Genomic DNA, 25,458 nt, shown 5'->3' on the forward strand with positions numbered 1-25,458 from the left:
CTTTTGCGTGTGCCTTTCACACTCCGCTTGTGTGTTCTCATCCAAATTCAGAGCTTCCTCTTAGTTAAAACTGCTGATGACTCCTAAGTCAATTTCCAGCCCAGACATCTTCTGAGCTTGAGGCTTTGGTCCAGTTGCCTACTGGGCATCTCTACCTGGATGCCATGGCTGATGCCTATAAGGCCAGCACTTTTGGAAGCCAAAGTGGGAGGATCACTTGAGCCTAGGAGTTTGAGACCAGCCTGGGCAACATTGTAAGAATCCATTTCAAAAAAAAAAAATAATTTGCATTTTGAACAAGCACTTCAAATAACATTTCCAGCCAGGTTTAGGACCACTATTAGTTAAAATGTTATTCCAATAAATTTGGAAATCTAGATGAATTTTTTTAACAGGTTGTAAGTGACCAAAGGTTGACCCTGAAACCTCATAGGTTAATAAGCATAGCAGAAATGAAAAGGTTTTTAAAGATCTTCCTGCTACAAAGCCAAGTCCAGATAGTCTCTTAAGCTGCAGAAAGACCATAACTGCTACGTATTTCCCCCCAATTTTTTGTTATGAAAGCTTAAAATTTTAAACTTCTACAAAGTTTTAATCTAGCACCACGAACAGCTGTGTCCTCCTCCTAGATTTAATAATTAACATTTTGCCATATTTGCTTTATCTTATGTATTTTCTTTTTGCTGACGATTTTCAAGTCAAACATTCTGACAGTTCATCCCTAATACTTCCTCATTTTCTAAGAGTAAAGAGTTGTCACAATCACAACACTATAGCACATAAAATAATTCATAAAAACATCAAATATCTCATTCATATTTAAATCTCCCTAGTTGCCCCCAAAATGTTTTTATAGTGTTCTTTTACAAACCAAGATCTGTTTCAGTATAAACTATTCTGGGGCATTCCAAAAGGTGGTAAGTTTTGGATTTTTGTTCTACAAGTCTGACAAGGCACAAAAACACAAAACACGAAAATTAAAAAGCAATCTAATAAATAAAAATGCAAAAATCATAGTCTATAGGCTGGATGCAGCAGCTCACGCCTATAATTCCAGCACTTTGGGAGGCTAAGGCAGTAGGGTCTCGAGCTCAGGAGTTTGAGACCAGCCTGGGCAAAATAGCAAGGCCCCACCTCTATTAAAAGTAAAAAACTTAAAAAAAAAAAAAAAAAAAAGAAAAAGAAAAAAGAAAAGGAAATAGCTAGGTGTGGTGGTGTGTGCCTGTAGTCCCAGCTACTTGGGAGGCTGAGGACGGAGGATCGCTTGAGCCGGGAGGTTGAGGCTGCAATGGGCTGAGACTGCTGCACTGCACTCCTGACTGGATGACAGAGTGAGACCCTGTCTAAAACAAACAAAACAAAAAAGAATATTAGCAAAGAGATGACAATGTATTCGAGGACTGACTTGTTGAGGGCATGGCGTTGAACCCTCAGCATCTTTCCCGTTGGCCTAGCAGCCTTGTAGTCAGATTTTACAGACGTCTCGCGTGCCTAAACCAACCAGGGTCATTCCGTCCCCGTCACAGAGACTTGTTCAAATAGCTCAAGCCCATCAGCATACGGTGTTAACCTGGCCACAGAGGTGATTCAACCAGCTAGAAGTTCAGTCCTTTTGCGGAGAATCAGCAAACGCTACAAATCAGGGCTTTCCTCCCTGAAAAGTCTGGTTGTTAGACATTCACCATCACACCACCTCGACTTAGGCCGTTACCTTTTGCCCTTTGCCTTTCGAGGCATGCTTTTTCCGGACTGTGTTGTAATTAACCATTTCTCGTTGGTCCGTCCTGGTGTTCCAGGCGCACTGGAATGAACGCAGACCCCTCTCTCCTCCGGACCGGGGCCAGGAGGAGGGGTGGGGCGGGGCCTCTGACGCGGGCCCCGCCCCACCGTAGCAACGCCGCGGTCCTCAGGGTCTCCAGCGCTCAGTCCGCGCCGCAGGTGGTGCTTGTCTGCAGAGTCATGACGTGTAAGTGGCGCGGCCGCGCGCTGCAGCTCGAGTTCGGGCCGCGGGGGGAGGCTTTGGAGCGGCGCCGGCGGTGGCTCGGCTGGCTCAGCCCCTCCGCCCCGCGTCCCCGCCGTGCGCGGCCTTCCCTGAGGCGGGCGTCCGCGTGGGTCCGGGATCGCGTGGCCGGGCGGCCGGGCGCACTCCCGGGATTCCAGGCTTCCGGGGTGGCGGGCGAGGCCCAGAAAGCACCAGGCCACCCGGGCCGCGCCGGCACCCGCCGCGTCCTGCTTGACAGAGGCTGATGGACGTGTATTTCTCCACGGTGTGGGCCGCGGTGGTAGGATCCAACTCCCTTGGGTGTTTTCAAGTTGCGTGACCTCCTCCAGCCCCGCCCTGCACAAAGGTGCCCAGGCGGTTCTTCCTCTCCCCACTCACTTTCCAGCTCCAGATTTTGACTTGGATTCTTGCTGTGTCACTTACTTTGTTCAGTGACTTTGTGCAGCTTTCCCCCTGCAAGTCCCCTGTTTCTTTATTTGTAAAATGATGTTAATGATACCTCACAGAAGTTAATGTGTGAAGGACCTGGCACATTGCTTTAAATGTTATTCCTTTGTTGTTTCCTTCGCTCACAGTATTTTATTCTTTTTTTCCGCCCCTTAGTAAGGTCTTCGTTGTTAGATTATGATGAATATTAGGGCAGCCTTAAAAGTCATTGTGTCTTCACTTTACAGATGAGATGCAGTGACTGGCGTCTCGTCCTCAGCATAAGGAGCTGCCCAGTGGCGGGGTTTCCCTGCTGCAGCATGTCTGTAGAGTGGGTCATTTGCAGAATGATAGGCAGTCCTAAGCTTAGTTGAGGACCCCGCCCTTGTGGGTGAGATGTGTAGGAGAGGAAGCCATTAGCATAGCCATGGTGAGCTTTATCTTTCCCACCCTCGGAAGCACAGACATGGCCGGGCACGTGGCTCACGCCTGTAATCCCAACAGTTTGGGAAGCTGAGGCACGAGGATTGCTTGAGCTCAGGAGTCAAGAGTTGGAGACCAGCCTGGGCAACATGGCGACACCTTGTCTGCACTAAAAAATACAAAATTAGCCTGGTGTGGTGGCACGCCCCTGTAGTCCCAAGCTACTTGGGAAGCTGAGGAGGGAGAATGGCTTAACGCCGGGAAATGGAGGGGAGACGTTTAGTGGATTTATCTGCTGTTCTGATAACAGCTCAAAATACCTGTTTGCCCCAGAATAATCCCAGCTTTTATTTCATGTTTTAGTTTCCCTTCAGATTCTGTAACTATTTAGCAGGCCGCCTTCAGGGTTAAATTTAGTGCTTCTCACTATATTTAGGATAGATTGAGGAATGGGACATCTGAGTTTTCCTTTTAGTTAACCCTGAGCCAAACAGGCCTTCATCAGAGGCCAGGGTTTGTCATTGTTGCCTTTTCTGGAGACATTTGCATTGTTACAGGAAACACCCAAAAGAGATAGCTCTCTAATGGTAGGATTTTCAGACTCTGGAGCAGAGGTGGGATGGGGAGTTCCGGCAGGCCATTACTAATTGAAGGGGTGGGTTGCCCCTCCACACCTGTGGGTGTTTCTCGTTAGGTGGAACGAGAGACTTGGAAAAGAAAAAGACACAAACAAAGTATAGAGAAAGAAGTAAGGGGGCCCAGGGGACCAGCGTTCCGCATATGGAGGATCCCGCCAGCCTCTGAGTTCCCTTAGTATTTATGATCATTCTTGGGTGTTTCTCGGAGAGGGGGATGTGGCAGGGTCATAGGATAATAGTGGAGAGAAGGTCAGCAGATAAACACGTGAACAAAGGTCTCTGCATCATAGACAAGGTGAAGAATTAAGTGCTGTGCTTTAGATATGCATACACATAAACATCTCAATGCCTTAAAGAGCAGTATTGCTGCCCGCCTGTCCCACTTCCAGCCCTAAGGCGGTTTTCCCTATCTTAGTAGATGGAACATACAATCGGGTTTTATACCGAGACATTCCATTGCCCAGGGATGGGCAGGAGACAGATGCCTTCCTCTTGTCTCAACTGCAAAGAGGCATTCCTTCCTCTTGTACTAATCCTCCTCAGCACAGACCCTTTACGGGTGTCGGGCTGGGGGACGGTCAGGTCTTTCCCTTCCCACGAGGCCATATTTCAGACTGTCACATGGGGAGAAACCTTGGACAATACCTGGCTTTCCTAGGCAGAGGTCCCTGCGGCCTTCCGCAGTGTTTGTGTCCCTGGGTACTTGAGATTAGGGAGTGGTGACGACTCTTAAGGAGCATGCTGCCTTCAAGCATCTGTTTAACAAAGCACATCTTGCACAGCCCTTAATCCGTTTAACCCTGAGCTGGCACAGCATGTGTTTCAGAGAGCATGGGGTTGGGGGTAAGGTTATAGATTAACAGCATCTCAAGGCAGAAGAATTTTTCTTAGTACAGAACAAAATGGAGTCTCCTATGTCTACTTCTTTCTACACAGACACAGTAATAATCTGATCGCTCTTTCTTTTCCCTACACTAATAATTCCTGAAGTTTTGCAGAGCTTCATAGATTATAATGTGCTTTGGATCCTTTACTGTTGCGTCCCACCAGACCATAAGCAGGAACTATGTATCCATCAGGGTCCAGGCAGGACATGGAAACAACACTAGTAACTCGAACAAGGACAATTATTTATTTATTTATTTATTTTTTGGAGACTGAGTCTCACTCTGTCGTCCAGGCTGGAGTGCAGTGGCGCGATCTTGGCTCACTGTAACCTCCAACTCCCAGGTTCAAGTGATTCTCCTGCCTCAGCCTCCTGAGTAGTTGGGATTACAGGCGCCCACCACCACACCTGGCTAATTTTTGTATTTTTAGTAGAGACAGGGTTTCACCATGTTGGCCAGGCTGGTCTGAAACTCCTGACCTCAGGTGATCCACCTGCCTTGGCCTCCCAAAGTGCTGGGATTACAGGCATGAGCCATCACACCCGGCGGAAAATTTTATATAAAAAATTATCTGGCCAGGCATGGTGGCTCATTGCTTGTAATCCTAGCAGTTTGAGAGGCTGAGGCAGGAGGATCGCTTGAGCCTAGGAGTTCGAGACCAGCCTGGGCAACAAAGTGAGACCCTGTCTACAAAAAATTAAAAAATTAGCCTGGCATGGTGGTGCATACCTGTGGTCCCAGCTACATAAGAGGCTGAGACAAGAGGATTGCCTGAACCGAGGAGGTCAAGGCTGCAGTGAACCATGTTTGTGCCACTGCACTCCAGCCTAGGCGACAGAACAAGACCCTGCCTCAAAATAGAAAATATTAGCTAATGGAAAGTGATTATCAAAAAAGCTAAAAGGGAACTTTAAAGAACAGAAGAAAAGCAAATATGATATATAGCTACTACCTCCAGGAAGAAATGAGCTTGGAAGAGCCCCCAACCTCCTTGCTCCAGGGCTGAGCACAGACCTTGTCAGGGCTGGGTGCATAATTTGTGGGGCCCAGTCCCCTTGTTCAGATAGCAAGAGAAAAGTGCTGTTAGCTTTTCCTTCTGCAGTATCTCTCTCAACCTCTCATGGTGTTATTTGCTGTTTAATGTCATGTTCTCTTGGACACAGGAATATTTACGGGGTAAGTGCAGACTTTTTACAGGTGCCTGGGACCCCTGTCCTGTGAGTAGGCATGTGTGCAGCTCACTGGCTGCCAGGTTTTCCCTCTGCCAGCAGCGGGATTGATGTGCTGTGACCCAGCCAGTAGTGGGGAAACTGAGACAGACATCTTCCCTTCCCGTGAGCTGGGCTGCTCATGGGAAGTATGTGAGCAACTTCCAAGGAATCGCACTTTCTGTGCTGGGACATACTCAGTATATGGATTGGAGGTAGACGAGAGGCCCATGAACAAACAGTAAGGGACAGGACCATGTTCAAACCCAGTCTTTTTACTTTAAGCCATATTCTCATTTCATTCCCTACACTGCATAGTAAGAAGTTGGTTCACTCTAGATTCTTGTGCCTGGCATGGGACTTTGCCCATGGATATTGCTCTATCTCCAGATAGACTTCAGACTATTGATATTTTCGACAGGATAATTCTTTGTTGTGTTATGGAGGGGGTTGTCCTATGCATTGTAGGATGTTTGGCAGTATCCTTGGTCTCTATTCATTAGATGCCACTCATACCTCATCAGTTGTGGCATCAAAGGTATCTTCAGACATTGTCAGATGTGCCCCCAGGGACATAATTGCCTTCCATTTGAGAACTATGGCTCTGTCTGAATCCAGCAGTTCGATCTTCTGACAGCTGTTTTCTTTTGTCTTTGTTCTCAGCTTTCCGCTTGGCCCTCATCCAGCTTCAGATTTCTTCCATCAAATCAGATAACGTCACTCGCGCTTGTAGCTTCATCCGGGAGGCAGCAACGCAAGGAGCCAAAATAGTTTCTTTGCCGGTCAGTATGGGAGCAGCCATTCTGTTCTAGCCACTGTACACCCAGCAGAAGAGTGTTTGCTAGCTCTGGTTGTCCTCTTGTATCCTGGGGTCCAGCAGTGTCCCTTGGAGCCCATAGATTGTTCTGTGTCTGACTGGAGGATGACCTTAGCAAGGTTCTTTGTGAGATAGGATGTGCCAACACGGTCATAGGTCTTTAGCTTTTGGATCTTCCTCTTTGTTCAGATGAGGAAGCCAAAATCCTAGTATATTGAGGGACTTACGGAAAACTAAAATACTCAGTGCTTGGATACTTTGTTCCTTATTTAACTAAGTCTTTATAGAACCAGAACTTGTTGGTTTTAGCACTAAGCCTCCAACATTTTTTTTTAGATGAGCTCTGGGAGAACTCCTGTGATTTGTCTCCTCCAACCCACTAGGCTAGCTTTGTAGTCTTACCTGTGGCTACAGGCTCTTTACCCTTGAGATGTCAGTGTTTTTCTTATTAGTTGTGTTTTAACCCTTCTACTGAAAGCAGAGCTAGAAGCAGCAGCTATGGCCTCTTACAGAAGAACTTTAAAATGGGTGGGTGTTTTGATCTTTTTTTTTCTCTGCCAATATTTTTCTAGGAATGCTTTAATTCTCCATATGGAACGAAATATTTTCCTGAATATGCAGAGAAAATTCCTGGTGAATCCACACAGAAGCTTTCTGAAGTAGCAAAGGAATGCAGCATATATCTCATTGGAGGTAACTTCCTACCCACAAGGTATAATGACCTAAACATTGGAAACATCTGAATGAGTCAGGTGTGGTGGCGTGCGCCTGTATTCCCTACTTGGGAAGCTTCAGCTTGGGAAGCTGAAGCAGAGAGTTTCTTTTTCTTATTTATTTATTTTTTTTGAGGTGAGGTCTTGCTTTGTCACCCGTGCTAGAGTACAGTGGTGTGATCATGGCCCACTGCAGCCTCACCCTATGAGGCTCAAGTGATTCTCCCACCTCTTAGCCTCCTGAGTAGCTAGGACTGCAGGTGTGCGCCACCATGCCTGGCTGATTTTTGTATTTTTTTGTAAAGACAGAGTTTCACCTTGTTGCCCAGGCTGGTTTTGAACTCCTAGGCTCAAGCAGTCTGCCCACCTTGGCCTTCCAAAGTGCTAGGATTACAGGTGTGAGCCATCATGCCAGGACTGTTTTTTACTATACTAATAGAGGATTGAGAAAAAAAAAATGTTTCCGTAGAGGCCACATACATAAAGGTAGCTTTATTTTTGTGGTTTTGGAATAAATGTTTAAAGGTTTTATTTGCTTAAATAAAAAATAAACACAGAAAAAGTTCTATAAATATAGCAAATACAATTTTTTTCTGTATGATGATATATTAAGAATTAGAAATGAAGGCAAAGCAAGAAGCCTGGAGATGAAACTGCATTCAGTAATGGAGAGGCTTCTGACTTTACGTTCTCGTCTTTTGGGACACAGTTTTGTTGCAGAACCTGGTGAATTCAAGTTAAGCAATGGGAAATTTTTCATTTTGCCCTAATGTTACAGATTAAGTATTGCTCAAGATCATGGCTGAATTTCAGGAACAGTTTGGTTATTTTTTAAACCTGTCTTTGGCATCTAACCTAATCATATCCCATCGACACTCTGGAGTTTATCTCTGAAAGATCATATTCAAGAAGGAAAAAAAAACCATGATTAAATAACCCATAGAAGGGAATACTTATTCTGTATTACAGAATGAGGTGTTGCCTTATTCTAAAAACAAAATGAATAAATAAACCGTAAAAGATGGGTTCTTTATTTTTGGACTCAAGTTATCAGGCTTTTATCCCTTTCTCACAAAAGAATTGCTCTATTCTTTTTCTTATGGTATGTTTCTTCTCTCAATGAAAGGCTCTATCCCTGAAGAGGATGCTGGGAAATTATATAACACCTGTGCTGTGTTTGGGCCTGATGGAACTTTACTAGCAAAGTATAGAAAGGTAAGTAGGAAGTGTGGCATAAGAATTTGTTATCTCTAAGCCAGCAACAATGTGTGGAAAAAAAATTTGCTATGAAGTCCCCTAGGCCCTCTCATTAATATCACACATGTATTAGGGTTTTGACTGATTGGCACAGGTGGTTATTCTTGGCCATCTGCATTTTTATATAAGTTTTAGACTCAGCCTGTCAATTTCTGCAAAGGAACAACCTACAGTAATTTTTTTTTTTGACAGAATCTCACTCTGTCACCCAGGCTGGAGTATAGTGGCACAATCTTGGCTCACTGCAAGCTCCGCCTCGTGGGTTCACACCATTCTCCTGCCTCAGCCTCCCGAGTAGCTGGGACTACAGGTGCCCGCCACAATGCCCAGCTAATTTTTTGTATTTTTAGTAGAGACTTGGTTTCACCATGTTAGCCAGGATGGTCTCAATCTCCTGACCTCATGATCCACCCGCCTCAGCCTCCTAAAGTGCTGGGATTACAGGCGTGAGCCACCGTGCCCAGCCAACCTATAGTAATTTTTATTAGTATTTCATTGAATATATAGAGAACACTTTGGGAAGAGTTGCCATCTTTTTAGTATTAAATGCGTATACATGACCAGGTGCAGTGGCCCATGCCTGTAATCCCAGCACTTTGGGAGGTCTAAGTAATTGGATCACCTGAGGTCAGGAGTTCAAGACCAGCCTGGCCAACATGGCGAAACCCCATCTCTACTAAAAATACAAAATTGGCTGGGTGTAGTGGTGCACACCTATATAGTCCCAGCTACTCAGGAAGCTGAGACAGGAGAATCGCTTGAACCCAGGAGGTGGACGCTGCAGTGAGCCAAGATTGCGCCACTGCACTCCAACCTGGGCAAGACAGAGCGAGACTCCATCTCAAAAAAAAAAATCGTATACATTTAGTATCATTAAGTCTTCTTGATGAGTTGACCCTTTTATCATTATGAAATATCTCTCTTTTTTTTCTTGTAATACCTCTTGTCTTGAATTCTGCTTTATCTCTGCTATCACTATAGCCACTCCAGGCTTCTTATGCCTAATGTTTGCTGGTACGTGGTTTTTCCAGTTCTTTGTTCTCAAGCTATATGTGTTTTTATATTTTAAGTGGATCTCTTTTGTCAACAGCGTATAATTGTATCTTAATTTTTTCTTTATTCTGACAATCTGTGTCTTTTAATTGGTTAGTCCATTTATATTTAATGCACTTATTGATATGATTGAATTTAGGGATATAGGCATTTTACTTTTTTTTCCCTTTGTTCATCTTTTCTGTATTGTTTTGGATTAATTGAATATTTTTTAGAGTTCTGTTTTAATTTATCTATTGGCTTTTTAGTTACACATCCTGGCTTTTTTTTTTTTTTTTTTTTCCAGTTGTTGCCCTGGGAATTATCATATCCATCCTTAACTTTTCACAGGCTACTTAAGAGTTCATACTATATCATTTCATGTGAAATTTAAGAACCTTATAATGGTATAGGTCCATTTTTCTACCCCACTGCCCCTGCCCTCATTCTTTATGCTATAGTTGTCATTTGTATTTCATGCATATATGTTATAAGTCCCACAAAACAGGAATACTTGATTTAAATAGTCATATGTATTTTAAGGAAATTAAGAAGAAAAAAATCTTTATGCTTACCCAAATATTTATCATTTCTGGTGTTTTTCTTTCCTTCCTGAAGATCCTCCTTCTATCTGGTATATCCTTCAGACCAAAGGATCTCATTTAGAATTTTTGTTCTGAGGATCTGTTAGCTAGGAATTCTGTTAGTTTTTCTTTATAAATATATCTTTACATTGTTTTCATTCTTGAAAGATATTTTTGCTAGAATAGAATTTTGGATTGATAGTTTTCCTTTTTTTCCACTAGTAGTTGTTACCTAGCCTTTTTTTTTTTCTTCCCTGATGAGAAGTGAGTAGTAATTTGTATTGTTCCCTCGGATATAATTTGTTGTTTTTCTCTCCTTCTTTCAAGTGTTTTCATAATCTTTAGTTCTTAGTATTTTGACTCTGATATGCCTAGATGTGGTTTCCTTTGTCTTTGTCTTCCTTGGTACTTCTTGAAACTGTAAATTTAAATCTTTCACTGTGTTTGGGAAGTTTTTTGACACTATTTTGTTAAATATTTTTCTGTTCCTTTTTCTTATGGAGCTCCAGTATATGTACATTATATTTTAAAATATTTTTCCAAGGTCACCAGGCTCTGTTTTTCTGTTTTTGTCTTTCCAGTACTTTTTCCTTCTCTTCTACAGATTAGATAATTTTGTTGATCTTTCAGACTTATTCACTGTTTCTTCTGTCTTCTTCAATTTCCCATAAGCCAACCCAGTGAAATTTTTAAAAATTCAGATATTAAAATTTTCAGTTCTGAAATACCCCTTTGCTTCTTTTTTATAGTTTTTATTACTCTATGATATTTTCTATTTGTTCATTAAAAGCATATTTTTCTTTACAGTGTTGAGCTTAGTTTCTATAGCTGCTTTAAAGTCTGATAATTATCACATCTGTGTGCCACAGAATGAGAATATTAAGCCTTTAAAAGGCCTCTGATGTAAATAAACTCATGTCCAAGCAAACAACAACAAAAAAATTATAACATCTGGGTCATGGCAGGATTTGTGTTCATTTGATTGCCTTTTCTTTGCAGTTTGGATCACACTTCTGTTTCTTTGAGTATCTACTAATTTAAGATTGTACAGTGGATTATATGTTGTAGAGATTCAAGATGCTATTACAGTCTTCCAAAAAGTGTTGAATATTTTGTTTTAACTGATGGTTAACTTGGCCGCACCCAAACACCAAACTCTTATCTTCTTTGAAACGTGGGCAGCAACTTTAGTTGCTGTGTTCTATCTGGTTGTTCTGCCCCACTTCTATTTAACTCAGTGATCAGCCAGAGATTTAGAAAGATTTTATGTGCAGAATTTAGGGCTCTCCCTCTTTGCTTTCTCCATTTCAGGATTTCCCCCCTTGGTTTCCAGCTCTGGTTCTTCAAGCCAGTGTGATTATGGGTAATTTTCACCGCTACTTATCACTACTTAGCAGCTGTAAATAGCACCAGGAAGTTCACCCAGGGCTGTTCCCTGCTTCCACATGTCTGTGTTCTTCTCTTCAGATTTTGTCTGCTTTGTTTTGGTCATTCTTCAGTGCTTTGAGTAGTTGTGCCTTTTATTTTGTCCAGAGTTCATAGTTAACCACAAGAAAGCTGGTCTGATAAGAGCTGCTGTGTACCTGCTGGAAGAACAGCCAGCATTGGACTATTAACCCAACTCTTTGAAGTATATCTTTTTAGTATTAAGTTTTCCAGTCCATGAATATGGTATATATCCTGACATTTATTACGCTTTCTTTACTTTCTCTCAATTTCTTTTTATAATTTTTTGGGTATAATTTTATATAACATTTGTGAGATTTATTCCTCATTGGTGTTTTTAGATGCTCTTTCATTTTCTGTTTTTTTTTTTGTGATGGAGCCTTGCTCTGTCGCTTAGGCTGGAGTGCAGTGGTGTGATCTTGGCTCACTGCAACCTCCACCTCCCTGGTTCAAGCTGTTCTCTTCTTTCAGCTTCCCAGGTGGCTGGGATTATGGGCATGCACCACCATGTCTGGCAAATTTTTGTATTTTTAGTAGAGACGGGGTTTCACCATGTTGGCCAGGCTGGGCTTGAACTCCTGACCTCAGGTGATTTTTAAATGCCCACCCACTTTCCACCTCTCCTGTCAATTTGTCAGTTTGATTCTGATAAGTTTTTTTTTTTTTGAGAGAGGGAGTCTTGCTCTGTCACCCAGGCTGGAGTGCAATGGCGTGATCTCAGCTCACTGCAACCTCCACCTCCCAGGTTTGAGCAATTCTCCTGCCTCAGCCTCCTGAGTAGCTGGGACTACAGGCACACACAACCATCCCCGGCTAACTTTTTTTTCTATTTTTAGTAGAGACAAGGTTTCACTACGTTGGCCAGGCTGGTCTCGAACCCCTGACCTCAGGTGATCCGCCCACCTCGGCCTCCCAAAGTGCTGGGATTACAGGCATGAGCCACCGTGTCCGGCCTGATTCTGAGAAGTCTTTATTTAGCATTTATATTTTTAAAAAGCAACATATTAGTTACCTCCCATGAGAAACCTAGAGGTTGATTTGCAGACTGCTAGAAAATACGGGTTATAAAAGGTACAGCATCATTTTTCCAGTTCCCTGTGGTAGAATTCATTTTGATAAGATGTCAGCCAGCTTGTGGGGTGGATTATAAGCACTTTGGGGGTGCTGTTTGCATAGTTGATCTTAGAGCACCTTCCATATCCGCCCGGGGAAAGATATTGTCATTACTGCCGTGGACCCTGCTGGAAAAGAGGTAACCAAATCCATTATTTGTGATGCAGATCCATCTGTTTGACATTGATGTTCCTGGAAAAATTACATTTCAAGAATCTAAAACATTGAGTCCGGGTGATAGTTTCTCCACATTTGATACTCGTATGTACCAGATAAGTTTGCCTCTTTAGCAATCTCAGTAGAAGACAATCAGGTATTTATTTCTTTTTTGTCTCTCTCCAATTTCTTCACATAACCTAACTGAAAGACCATAAGTGAGAAAGGCAGAGAATCATCACAGATCTGGAAAGTTCGGGCTTATTTGAGAACTAAGGATTTGACACGATTTTGCCCTTTGATTTGATTGTAGCTTCCTGTTATGGCTTCCAGAGTATACCTATTAGGCTACAGTTGAGTACCTCCCATCTAGATAATAAGCATTCAATTAGAATGAATTTCTCATCTTTACTCTGCTGATGTAAATGATATCTTTATGAGATGAAGTCCAAGTAGGAATGAGCTTGTAAATTATCTCTATCCTCAGGTCCTGTGTTAATTTATCCCTGTCAGTGTTTTGTGATCATTATGTCATGGAGGATTTCCCCTGCCACACCATGCTATAGGGAGTTAACTTTTCATTTGTGCATTTTCTGTTTGGAAACAGCTTACTGCAGAGTGGGTCTGGGCATCTGCTACGACATGCGGTTTGCAGAGCTTGCACAAATCTACGCACAGAGAGGTGAGGCAGTGCAACAGCTGTGTTATATGGGTGCTTGGAGGCTTTGTTCTAGGCTGGTCTATGTGGGATCCTTAGTCAAGAAAAGCTGGGAGAGGGCTCTTTAATTTCTCCATCTTCAGCCCTTTCACCCCCATGAAGCTTCCCAGACTTTTGCTGTGTATGGATGACAGAGTTTTTGGGGGGTTGTAATTAAACACATCATGTAGCTAAGGTAGGAGCTGTACTCATAAAGGTCTGATCTACCCTTGAGTCCTTGTTACTGTGTTTGGAGAGTCACTTGAAGCCCAGTAGAAATGAAGTGGATTTCACCACTCAGTACCCCTAGACATTGGGTACAAGTAGAAATGTGGTCTGTCATATTTTGGTCCAGACAAGGAGAAACGTGCCAGTATCTGGGAAGAGCGAGTTCAAAAGATGTGGGTTCTAGTTCCAACTCTTCCCTTTAATTGGCACAGTACTTTGCTAAAGTGATTTCACCTCTAGAGCAGTGTGGTTCTCAGTTTAGTCACAGGAATGATATGAGGATTAAGAAGAGAGAACCTATAAAGCCCCTCGTGTGGTACTCAACAAATACCAACATCCTTACTAGACTGCTTGAAGCTACTTCCAAATAGACTGTCACTTAACCAAGTGAAGTGGGTGGAAATGGTTTGACTGCCTGCTCAGAAGGTGGAGGTGCATGGGCTCTGGGGTCAGTAGTCTCTGTTGAGCCATATATCAATAAGCATTAGGGCAACTCCTCTGCCCCTAATTTCAGTTGAAAAGAATTACAAAACGTGGTCATTGGCCATGTGGAGCTGACATATGGAGCTGAGAGAAATTTGTTTTTTTTGTTTGTTTGTTTGTTTGTTTTTTTGAGACAGAGTTTAGCTCTTGTCGCCCAGGCTGGAGTGCAATGGTGCAATCTCGACTCACTGCAGCCTCCACCTCCCAGGTTCAAGTGATTCTCCTGTCTCAGCCTCCTGAGTAGCTGGGATTACAGGTGCCCACCACCAGGCCCAGCTAATTTTTGTATTTTTAGTAGTTATGGGGTTTCACCGTGTTGGCCAGACTGGTCTTGAACTCCTGACCTCAGGTGATCTACCTGCCTCGGCCTCCCAAAGTGCTGGGATTACAGGCATGAGCCACCGCACCCAGCCAGAGCTGAGAGAAATTTGAATGACAGTTCTCTACCTTATTTTTGTTTGTTTTGAGGCAGGGTCTCACTGTCACCCAGGCTAGAGTGCAGGCGTGATCATGGCTCACTGAAGCCTTGGTCTCCTGGGCTCAAGTGATCCTCCCACCTCAGCCTCCCAAGTAGCTGGGACTCTAGGCATGTGCCACCACACCTGGCTAATTTTTAAATTTTTTGTAGAGATGGGGTCTCTCTATGTTGCCCAGGCTTTCCGTCCTTTTTTTAAGTGAAGTTGATACCGGTGGGCTAGGGGAGGCCCCCAAACACCAGTCTGACCTTGACCCCAGCCAGTGTCCATGCTATTGACACTATTGCAAGAAGGAATTCAAAGATGAGTCAGAAAATAGTGGAAGTATGGAGATTTATTGCAAAGTGAAAAGTACACACTCAAAAAAGGGAGGGTGTGTGTACTCAAGAGAGTCATGCGCAAGGAGGTTTGGGCCATCTACCTTTATGGGTTTCCTTTTTTTTTTGAGACAGAGTCTCAATCTGTTGCCCAGGCTGGAGTGCAGTGGTGCGATCTTGGCTCACTGCAACTTCTGCTTCACAGATTCAAGCAATTCTCCTGCCTCAGCCTCCCCAATAGCTGGGATTATAGGCGCTTGCCACCACGCCCAGCTAAGTTTTTGTATTTTTAATAGAGGTAGGGTTTCATCATGTTGGCCAGGCTGGTCTCGGACTCCTGACCTCAGGTGATCTGCCCACCTCGGCCTCCCAAAGTGCTGGGATTACAGGCGTGAGCCAGCGCACCCACCACCTTTATGAGTTTCTTTACCAAGGGGTGAAATATTCATGACGCTTCCTAGAAAAAGGTGGAGATTTCTCGGAATTGTGCCACTCATTTTTTCACCAAATACGGGTGTTCCAGAAACTATCATGGCACGGGTGGGTGTGTGATTTAGTATGTTAATGAGCTTATAATGAGGATAATGAAGTCCTAGGTGAAACCTAGGTCAAACCCAGCACCATATTGAGTCCACTGGGTCTTAGCCCTAGTTTCTCAGGGTCTTAGCCCCTAGCTTAGGCAGCTATTTCAACAGTTTCTTTTTGCTAGTCATATGAAACTGCTGCCTGGAATTTTCTGTTCTCTTGCGACCGTCCTGTATTATTTCTGTCTCAAAGTCACATGTGATTTTGGTCATCAACACCACTTTTCTTGTGTGTCCATATGTGTGTGACTTACGTGTTTGTATTAAAGGAATTCAGAGCCATATCTTAATTGCTGCTGGCACTGTCTGACTTGGCTGACATCTTTTTATGTTTGGGAAAGTTTGAGTTCAGTTCCTGCTAGATAAGGAACAGTGGGGAGGACTGATGTTGTTGAGTGCTCACTGCATCCACTGTTCTTTGGCTTTTCTCTCCCCAAGGCTGCCAGCTGTTGGTATATCCAGGAGCTTTTAATCTGACCACTGGACCAGCCCATTGGGAGTTACTTCAGCGAAGCCGGTAAGAAAGGAACCATATATTCAAGCCTCTCGGCATGTCCTCTTTGTAGAAAGATTTCCGGTTGGGTGGAGGTGCCAGCCTTCCTGATGTGGATTCTGTCCCTGACTCAGGATGCCCTTGTATCCAAATGCAGTTGGAAAGGATGAGGCTATAAGGAGGACTTCTACTGCGCGGCACTTTCTCCTCAGAAGCCACAATACCAACCTCATGGATTTTGGAAACTGTACTTTTTTTTTTTTTTTTTTTTTAAGAGACGGGGTCTTACCATTGCCCAGACTGGAGTGCAGTGGCGTAATCATAGCTCATTACAGCCTTGAAATCCTGGGCTCAAGAGATAGTCCTGCCTCAGCCTCCTGAGTAGCTGGGACTACAAACATGCGCCACCATGCCTTGCTAATTTTTTATTTTTTGTAGAGATAGAGCCTCACTCTGTTGACCAAGCTGGTCTCAATCTCCTGGCCTCAAGCGATCTTCCCGCCTCAGCCTTTCAAAGTGCTGGGATTACAGGTGTGAGCCCCAAGCCCTGCCGGAACTGTGGTTTTGGCATTTTCAATATTCAGTGTTAGATGGGAAGGGATTTCATTTTTCTGTGATTAGATGTGGATTGGTCCCTCTTAAGTCAGTTCCAGCAACTTTTACAGAGAAATTGAGAACCACAGAGGTTATGTCTTCAGAGCCCCAGAAGCCAATTAAAAGGCAGGGATTAGTTTAGCTTGACCTAGGGAGAGATTTGTGGTCTGTACCCAGCTGATTCTATGCCATTCAGATCAGGATGCTTATCCTACCCCCTCCTTCACACCATCCTACTAGTCCTGAGGGTACTGTGCCAAGAAACTCATTAGAAGCTCTTGTTCTTCTAACCTATAACTCCAGGGCTTTGCACAAGCATCTTTGGCAGGTCACAGGTGCCTTTCCCTAGTCTTCTAAAGCTGAGAGGTGGTGAAGGGCAAATAGCATAGGTGGACATAAGATGGAAGGGAAAATGAATGTGACTGTGAGTGTGTGTGTCTGTCTGTCTGTCTGTAAAGTGCTCTACAGCCCATGAAATGCTGGTCTGAGATGATGGTTTTATTTAGAATTTTTTAAAATTGAAGTAATACAAAAAAAGTGTACTAATTTTAAGCATATAGGTTGGTGAATTTTTGTGTATTCACCTGCCACCAAGATGAACATACAGAACATTTCCAGCCCCCGAGGATGCTCCCTTTTTTGCCCCTTTCTAGTTAGTACTCCTCCCTCTGCCTAGAGGTAGCTGCTATTCTCACTTCTAGAGATGGTGGTAATTTTTAATGTAAGGGAAAGAGGTTTTAGCTGGTTGCATGGTGGAAGATAGGGGTAGGGGTATAAGATGCCATGAGTATTAATGAAGGTACAGTTCTGTCAAAAGTAAGAAAAGTTTCTGGGATACTGAGATGACCCAGCATGGGTCTATTAAGTCTAGAGGGCTCCAAGGTGAGGTGGTTTGGTGTACCTGGACTGCGAGCTACAATTTTTGTTCTATTTGAGGTGGTGGGACTGCCACCATGGGCATGGAAGCGCCATGTGGCCTGCAAGGTGTATTGCTCTCATAAGGCCGCTCCATTCTCTCCGGCCACCTTGACTTGCTTTAACCAGAGAAGCTCTTCTCTTATGTTAGCTTATAGCAGGGTTTCTCAGCAGTGGCACTGTTGACATTTAGGTGTGTAATTCTTTGTGTGGGGGCTGTCCTGTGCGTGGTAGGATGTTTAGCAGCATCTGTGGCCTCTACCTGCTTGATGTCAGTAGCATCTCCTTAGTCATGACAGTCAGGAAGATCTCCAGACATTGTCAAATTTGATGGGCAACATTGCTCCTTGCTGAGAACCACTGGCTTATGCAGTAAGGTAACTTTTTTTTTTTTTTTTAATTATACTTTAAGTTTTAGGGTACATGTGCACAATGTGCAGGTTAGTTACATATGTATACGTGTGCCATGCTGGTGTGCTGCACCCATTAACTCGTCATTTAGCATTAGGTATATCTCCTAAAGCTATCCCTCCCCCCTGCCCCCACCCCACAACAGTCCCCAGAGTGTGATGTTCCCCTTCCTGCGTCCATGTGTTCTCATTGTTCAATTCCCACCTATGAGTGAGAATATGCGGTGTTTGGTTTTTTGTGCTTGCGATAGTTTACTGAGAATGATGATTTCCAATTTCATCCATGTCCCTACAAAGGACATGAACTCATCATTTTTTATGGCTGCATAGTATTCCATGGTGTATATGTGCCACATTTTCTTAATCCAGTCTATCATTGTTGGACATTTGGGTTGGTTCCAAGTCTTTGCTATTGTGAATAGTGCTGCAATAAACATACGTGTGCATGTGTCTTTATAGCAGCATGATTTATAGTCCTTTGGGTATATACCCAGCTACCAATGACTTTCTTCACAGAATTGGAAAAAACTAAAGTTCATATGGAACCAAAAAAGAGCCTGCATCGCCAAGTCAATCCTAAGCCAAAAGAACAAAGCTGGAGGCATCACGCTACCTGACTTCAAACTATACTACAAGGCTACAGTAACCAAAACAGCATGGTACTGGTACCAAAACAGAGATGTAGATCAATGGAACAGAACAGAGCCCTCAGAAATAATGCCACATATCTACAACTATCTGATCTTTGACAAACCTGAGAAAAACAAGCAATGGGGAAAGGATTCCCTATTTAAGAAATGGTGCTGGGAAAACTGGCTAGCCATATGTAGAAAGCTGAAACTGGATCCCTTCCTTACACCTTATACAAAAATTAATTCAAGATGGATTAAAGACTTAAACGTTAGACCTAAAACCATAAAAACCCTAGAAGAAAACCTAGGCATTACCATTCAGGACATAGGCATGGGCAAGGACTTCATGTCTAAAACACCAAAAGCAATGGCAACAAAAGCCAAAATTGACAAATGGGATCTAATTAAACTAAAAGAGCTTCTGCACAGCAAAAGAAACTACCATCAGAGTGAATAGGCAACCTACAAAATGGGAGAAAATTTTCGCAACCTACTCATCTGACAAAGGGCTAATATCCAGCATCTACAATGAACTCAAACAAATTTACAAGAAAAAAACAAACAACCCCATCAAAAAGTGGGCGAAGGACATGAACAGACACTTCTCAAAAGAAGACATTTATGCAGCCAAAAAACACATGAAAAAATGCTCACTATCACTGGCCATCAGAGAAATGCAAATCAAAACCACAATGAGATACCATCTCACACCAGTTAGAATGGCAATCATTAAAAAGTCAGGAAACAACAGGTGCTGGAAAGGATGTGGACAAATAGGAACACTTTTTCACTGTTGGTGGGACTGTAAAGTAGTTCAACCCTTGTGGAAGTCAGTGTGGTGATTCCTCAGGGATCTAGAACTAGAAGTACCATTTGAGTAAGGTAACTTTTTAAAGAGAAGGTTCCATGGCTCTGGCTTCCTTCTACATCTGAATTAGCCTGAACTATCCTATTTTTTAAAAGAAGGATCTATCTACTTGGGTTAGAAAAATGTCAGATTTATAATGTATGATTTACTTCTTTCCTGTCTATTGACTACAGGGCTGTTGATAATCAGGTGTATGTGGCCACAGCCTCTCCTGCCCGGGATGACAAAGCCTCCTATGTTGCCTGGGGACACAGCACCGTGGTGAACCCTTGGTGAGTAAGGCTGAGTGAGAATAGGCTCAGTCGGAGCTTGAGTGGTGGCTCGTTGGCAGATGGGTTTTCTGGTTCCTGAGCAGCCAGACGCTCACTTCTCATTCCCATTTCCCCACATATCCTGCCAGCTTTCTGCCTGTCTCTGTGAGAGGAGCTTCCATTTGAAAACCATGTGAGAAGCAAATCACCCTGCTCTCATGATCAAGCACTTGGCCTTAGCCCTCTTCTGAGTTTCTGGTGACCTTCACTGTCAGTCATACTTGGATCACATGGGGAAACAAGGCAGCAGTGACAGGCAGGTTGTAGTAAGAGACTCTGAAATTTTTGGTTAAAATTTAAGTTGGCTGACTAGTCCCAGGGTAGGAATGAGTTACAGGGTGAGGACTTTGCTCCCAGCATGATGATCAGAGGAGAAGTCAGGATGGTTCAATAAGTGAAACTATGACCCTCTCCCCGACAAAAGAGTGAAGCATTTTATTACTCAGTGGAGCCAGCACATAAGCCTGCCCAGACAGAAGTACAGTCATAACGCTCATATGCATTCCTTACAGTCTATATTTGTACAGTTTACCTCCTACTTTCACAACATGGTCTCAACTTGAACTCTCAGGAAATTCTTCTTATTAAGCCCAGTTTATAGATGGTAGAATTACAGAGGAAGCGACTGGAATTCCAGATGTAGCGGCTAGACCTAGTGTTTGAATCCAGGATATTTGCCTTCAGAACTTGGATGTATTCCACACTAGTTTTCTGTACGAAAGCACGCACACACACTGGTATGTATGTCTACATTTCAGGATGAGTATACCAGTAGCAAGACTGAGAAGAGTTAAATGTTACTGTGGGGTTCCTGAGGGTTCTGTCTTCTGCCTTTATAGGTAGGGCTCAGAGCTCAATGTGTGTAGTGGGGAGGCCTTGGAAGATATGACTAGTGTGAGATTCCAGTTGGCCTCCTGCACATTAGGCTTGGGGACATTGAAGGACTAAGTTGACTTGAAAATTTTCTTGAACTTGCATCAAGTTCCACTGTCCAGAAATCTTTGAATGCCAGGGCAAATGGGGAAGAATCAGAAAAGAATTCAGTTCTGTGTCATAAATGGTGGTGCTTGTATTTGTAACTCATTTGTGCCACAAGTCTGTCTGTGGCTATCTGGTAAACAGAATCAGTTGTTATGTCAGATTATTTTGAAGAAGGTTCATTTCTCTAGCTAAGGGTTTGAACCCTTGCTCTGGGCCAAGAGACTAGACACTGGAGATAGTTTCTTTTTTTTTTTTTTTTTTTGAGATGGAGTTTCACTCTGTCGCCCAGGCTGGAGTGCAGTGGTGCAATCTCAGCTCACTGCTGCAACCTCTGCCTCCCGGGTTCGAGCCATTCTCCTGCCTCAGCCTCCGAGTAGCTGAGATTACAGGTGCACACCACCATGCCCAGATAATTTTTGCATTTTTAGTACTGATGGGGTTTCGCTTTGTTAGGCAGGCTGGTCTCGATCTCCTGACCTCAAGTGATCCACCCACCTTGGCCTCCCAAAGTGCTGGGGTTACAGGCGTGAGCCACCGCACCCTTCCTGGAGATGGTTTTACAGGTCAGCCTTACCCTGGATTGATGAAGGAGTGTGGCTGTTCCCTAGTGCAGGGCTCCTGCCAGTGTGAGGTTACCCTCCATCCCCCCGTGCCACTTCTACCCAGTCGCCAGAGGTTGAACTCTTTCCCTCAAATCTGAAACTGAAGCCTATTAACACAGGGGTTCAGGTATCACAGCCACCAGGGCAGAGACCCCAGCAGATCTGGGGCCCTGCCTAGGCCCAGCTTCACCACTCTCAGGGAGGGTAGCAGCCCAGGCAGATATGAAGAGTGGGTCTGGACTGCCCTTGTAAAGGGGGGGTCCACTGAAATGCACTCATGAGGGCATGAGATGGAGCTTCCTGTTGGTGGTAGGTAGCTCTATTGCCAGATCTTTATAATCATCAGGTAACCACCGTCTCCTAGTGATTTGCAGTTTATGAAACATGATCCATAATTTTATCACTAAGCCCTCACAGAGCTCTTATTTCTACTTTATAGATTAGGAAATGGAGATTTAAAATGCCTTCCCATAAGGTCACAGAGCTATTTAAATGATAGAACATAAATCTGTATGACTACCTTCTTGTTTTCAATCTCATACTTTCCCTTTTGGCCTGTGAGCTTGGGAGGAAAAAACAGAGACCTTGAATATCACCAAACATCAGTGAGTCCACTCATTCTCTTCTGCATCTTTTTCAGGGGGGAGGTTCTAGCCAAAGCTGGCACAGAAGAAGCAATCGTGTATTCAGACATAGGTAAGATTTTCCTGGGCATGGTTTAGGTCTCTGATGTCCCCATTGTTCTGAGGCCAGACTCCATGGCTGGGAAGTCCCTGTCATTTGGAGGGGTTCCTTTATGCCCCTCCTCATTGATCTCTGGGGATATTCTAGGGTCTGGTTCTCTGGCCAAGCCCTGGGGAGTGTATCAGCTTGAATTTTCTTGGTTTGGTTTGAAATGATGCCAGGCCATCTGTGCACCTAGATAAGACCTATGTTACTAAGTTACTTACTAAGACTCTGGTGGTTTATACAGTCTGGGGAAGAAATCCCCTTGGTTAGTGAGGAGTTGCAAATTATTAATAGTACACTTTCCTGTTTTTTGCAGACCTGAAGAAGCTGGCTGAAATACGCCAGCAAATCCCCGTTTTTAGACAGAAGCGATCAGACCTCTATGCCGTGGAGATGAAAAAGCCCTAAAGTTTATGTTTCTAATGTGTCACAGAATAGGACGATATGATTCTACAACATAATCAACTCCCTATTAAATTCTTTAATGAAGATTTTTTTTTAAATTCGGCCTTGTCCTTCCTAGGTTCTCTATTGAGATGAGAAAGCCTCATTATGCTGACATTTTCCACGCCACATTAAATAGTTAAAAAGGATGCAGCCTGGAGCCAGAGAGCAGAAAGCTGGGCTGGTTCTGAAGCTTCTTCCATACTTAAGTTGCCTCCAAGCAGTTTGTGAAAGTAACAGATCTTGGTATCCTGGTGATTGATTCACCTAATATAAATATATTTGTGTCATGAACCTCTTATCCCATTGCTGGAGTTGGAATCTCCATCATCTAGAAAACGTGGTCTGGTGCTATTCTTTTCCAAGCAGTACCTTGAAGTTCCATTTTTGGTTCACGAGTAGCTATAGAAGGCAAGGTGGTACATCTTTGGTGTTTGCCAGAGAAGTTGGCAGCCTCACCCCTCCTACCAGCCTTCGCACTCTTCAAATTTAAAAAGGAGCTACTTATCAACCCCAGGCTTTTCTGGTCTTAGAGGAAGGACTGGGCCAACAAAGAGCCCCATGGGAGAATGGCAGTGGTGGCATTTAGTGAAGACAATTTAGTATGAATCTCTGCAAAAGATTTTTTTGATAGCGTTGAGTGTCTGAAAGTCCCATTATTTTTCTTTTTTCTTTTTCCCCAGTAACACTTTCTAGCTCCACGGATAAGGAATCACTGAACCTAGTAGTTCTTAGACAGCTTGGTTTGAGAATCCTTTTGCGGTTAAAAATTAGGGACTGAGCCAGGCGCAGTAGCATGCGCCTGTAGTCCTAGCTACATTGGAGGCTGAGGTAGGAGGATCCCTTGAGTCCACAAGTTTGAGTTCAGCCAGAGACCCTATCTCACTATATATATGTATCTCAAAGACTTCAATGGGTTTTTGCTTACATGGGCCAGTAATTGTTGAACAACCAGCTATTTGAGAAAAAGCCCTGATTTTGCTGCTTTTCATGGTGTAAATACTTAACCGTGGCTGAGTTCGAGCTATCTGCATGACACCTCTAAACACAGAGTTGGGAATAGATGTGCACAATCAGCTCTGGGGAGCTGGTGCAATCCTGCCCTAGCACACCACTGGTTTAAGATAGATATATCATATAGATATTTACCATTTACCATATTGGAAAGTAAAATGGAGAAAAATTTAAAACACAAGATACATGAGCACACATTCCATTAGCGATTAAGGTGATGGACACCGTGTCCAAATGACATGGTGTCATTTAACTTCTGGAAAACAACACTGTGTACTGAGAACAAGAGAAAGACAAATGACTTTTTTAAATTAAGTTTTTAATTTACAATTGATGCATAATTTTACTTTAAAAAAATAAGTGTGCAATTTGGCAAACTTTGACATATACAGCTATAAACCACTCCAATCAAGATAACATATTTACCACCCCCAACAGTTTCCATGTGCTGTATTATAATCCCTCTGGCTAGTCCTTTGTCAATCACTGATAAATTTTGTTACTATAGATTAGCTTGCATTTTCTAAAATTATATAAAAATGAAATCATGCCATTAGTGCTTTTTCTGTATGTCTTCTTTCACTCAAAATCACTTGGAACTCAAAATTACTTCTTTCACTCAAAATCACTCAAAATTATATACTCTGTATGTCTTCTTTCACTCAAAATTACTTCTTTCATTTTTAGACAGAAGCATTTAGACCTCAAAATTACTTGGAGATTCATCTGGTATGTGCATTAATAATTCATAATTCATTCCTTTTTTATTGCTGAGTAGTATACAATTTGTTTATCCATTTATCTGCTGTTGGAGATTTGGGCTATTTCCAGATTTTGGCTGTTGGAAAAAAGCAACCTCACAGATCCTTTTAAAGGATGTCAGGTGCTTTCAGGTAACCCTAGACTACAGTACCACTGCTCTCTATCCTAGCAGGCACACTGAAAGTTACACCTTGTAATAGTGCGAAATCATTTTCTTTTTTAAAAATGTATTTTCTTACTTTTATATATTTTACTCAGTCTCATGACAGATTACATTTTCTTTTTTAAATAGAAAGTCTTACTGTAAAGCCCACATCTGTATAAAAAAATGAAAGAATGATCTGGTTGATGTGGATGTGTGGAACCTAGGAACCTTCTCTTGGATTTTCTCTTATTCCCCAAAAAACTTTATTTCCTCTAAAGAGCTGCTCAGAAGTTTGAAAACCAGTGGACAAGCCATCCTAGCTGTCTTGATGCTAGAGAAGCAAAGACGCTTTACAGAGCTGTAGCATTCCTGTAACAGGTAAGGCAGGTGGATGCTAAAACTTTTTACATTTCTTTCTTTCTTTTTTTTTTTTTTTTTGAGACAGAGTCACGCTGTCGCCCAAGCTGGAGTGCAGTGGCATGATCTTGGTTCACTGCATCCTCTACCTCCTTGGTTCAAGCAATTCTCAGGCCTCAGCCTCCTAAAAGTAGCTGAGACTACAGGCACGTGCCACCATGCCTGGCTAATTTTTGTGTTTTTAGTAGAGATGGGGTTTCACCATGTTGGCCAGGCTGGTCTTGAACTCCTGACCTCAAGTGATCCACCTGCCTTAGCCTCCCAAAATGCTAGGATTAGAGGCGTGAGCCACCGCGCCCGGCCTAATTTTTGTATTTTTAGTAGAAATGGGGTTTAACCATGTTGGCCAGTCTGATCTCGAACTCCTGGCCTCAAGTGATCCACCAGCCTTGGCCTCCCAAAGTGTTGGGATTACAGACGTGAGCCACGGCACCCAGCCTTTTGTTTGTTTTTATGTATTTCATTAAATGAATTGTCCTTTTAGTGGTATATCAGGTGATCTTGCCTTCTGGTACTCTTGAAAAATATGAAAAGAAACAACTGAAGTAGGCATCTCCTATAATTAGTATGTAGCATTTTATTCTTAGAAAATGTGTGGTAACCTGGCCCTGGATTTTACCTTTTTGCAAAGTGATATCCGAATAAAGTGAACAC

General features: G+C 43.1%; 1 protein-coding gene across 1 annotated transcript; it reads left to right on the forward strand.

Annotated features, from left to right (window-relative positions):
* The first annotated feature begins 1,735 nt into the window (after positions 1–1,735).
* Positions 1,736–24,036, forward strand: NIT2 (nitrilase family member 2). Its single transcript, XM_031009314.3, has 10 exons — positions 1,736–1,966; positions 6,248–6,366; positions 6,974–7,094; positions 8,241–8,329; positions 12,714–12,807; positions 13,310–13,384; positions 15,926–16,004; positions 19,573–19,671; positions 21,934–21,989; positions 22,339–24,036. Exons 1-10 carry the CDS (start codon positions 1,807–1,809, stop codon positions 22,428–22,430), a joined length of 984 nt encoding a protein of 327 aa, XP_030865174.3. The 5' UTR covers positions 1,736–1,806; the 3' UTR covers positions 22,431–24,036.
* Positions 24,037–25,458: the final 1,422 nt, after the last annotated feature.

This window comes from Gorilla gorilla, chromosome 2 (assembly GCF_029281585.2).
Source record: "Gorilla gorilla gorilla isolate KB3781 chromosome 2, NHGRI_mGorGor1-v2.1_pri, whole genome shotgun sequence".
NCBI lineage: Eukaryota > Metazoa > Chordata > Mammalia > Primates > Hominidae > Gorilla > Gorilla gorilla.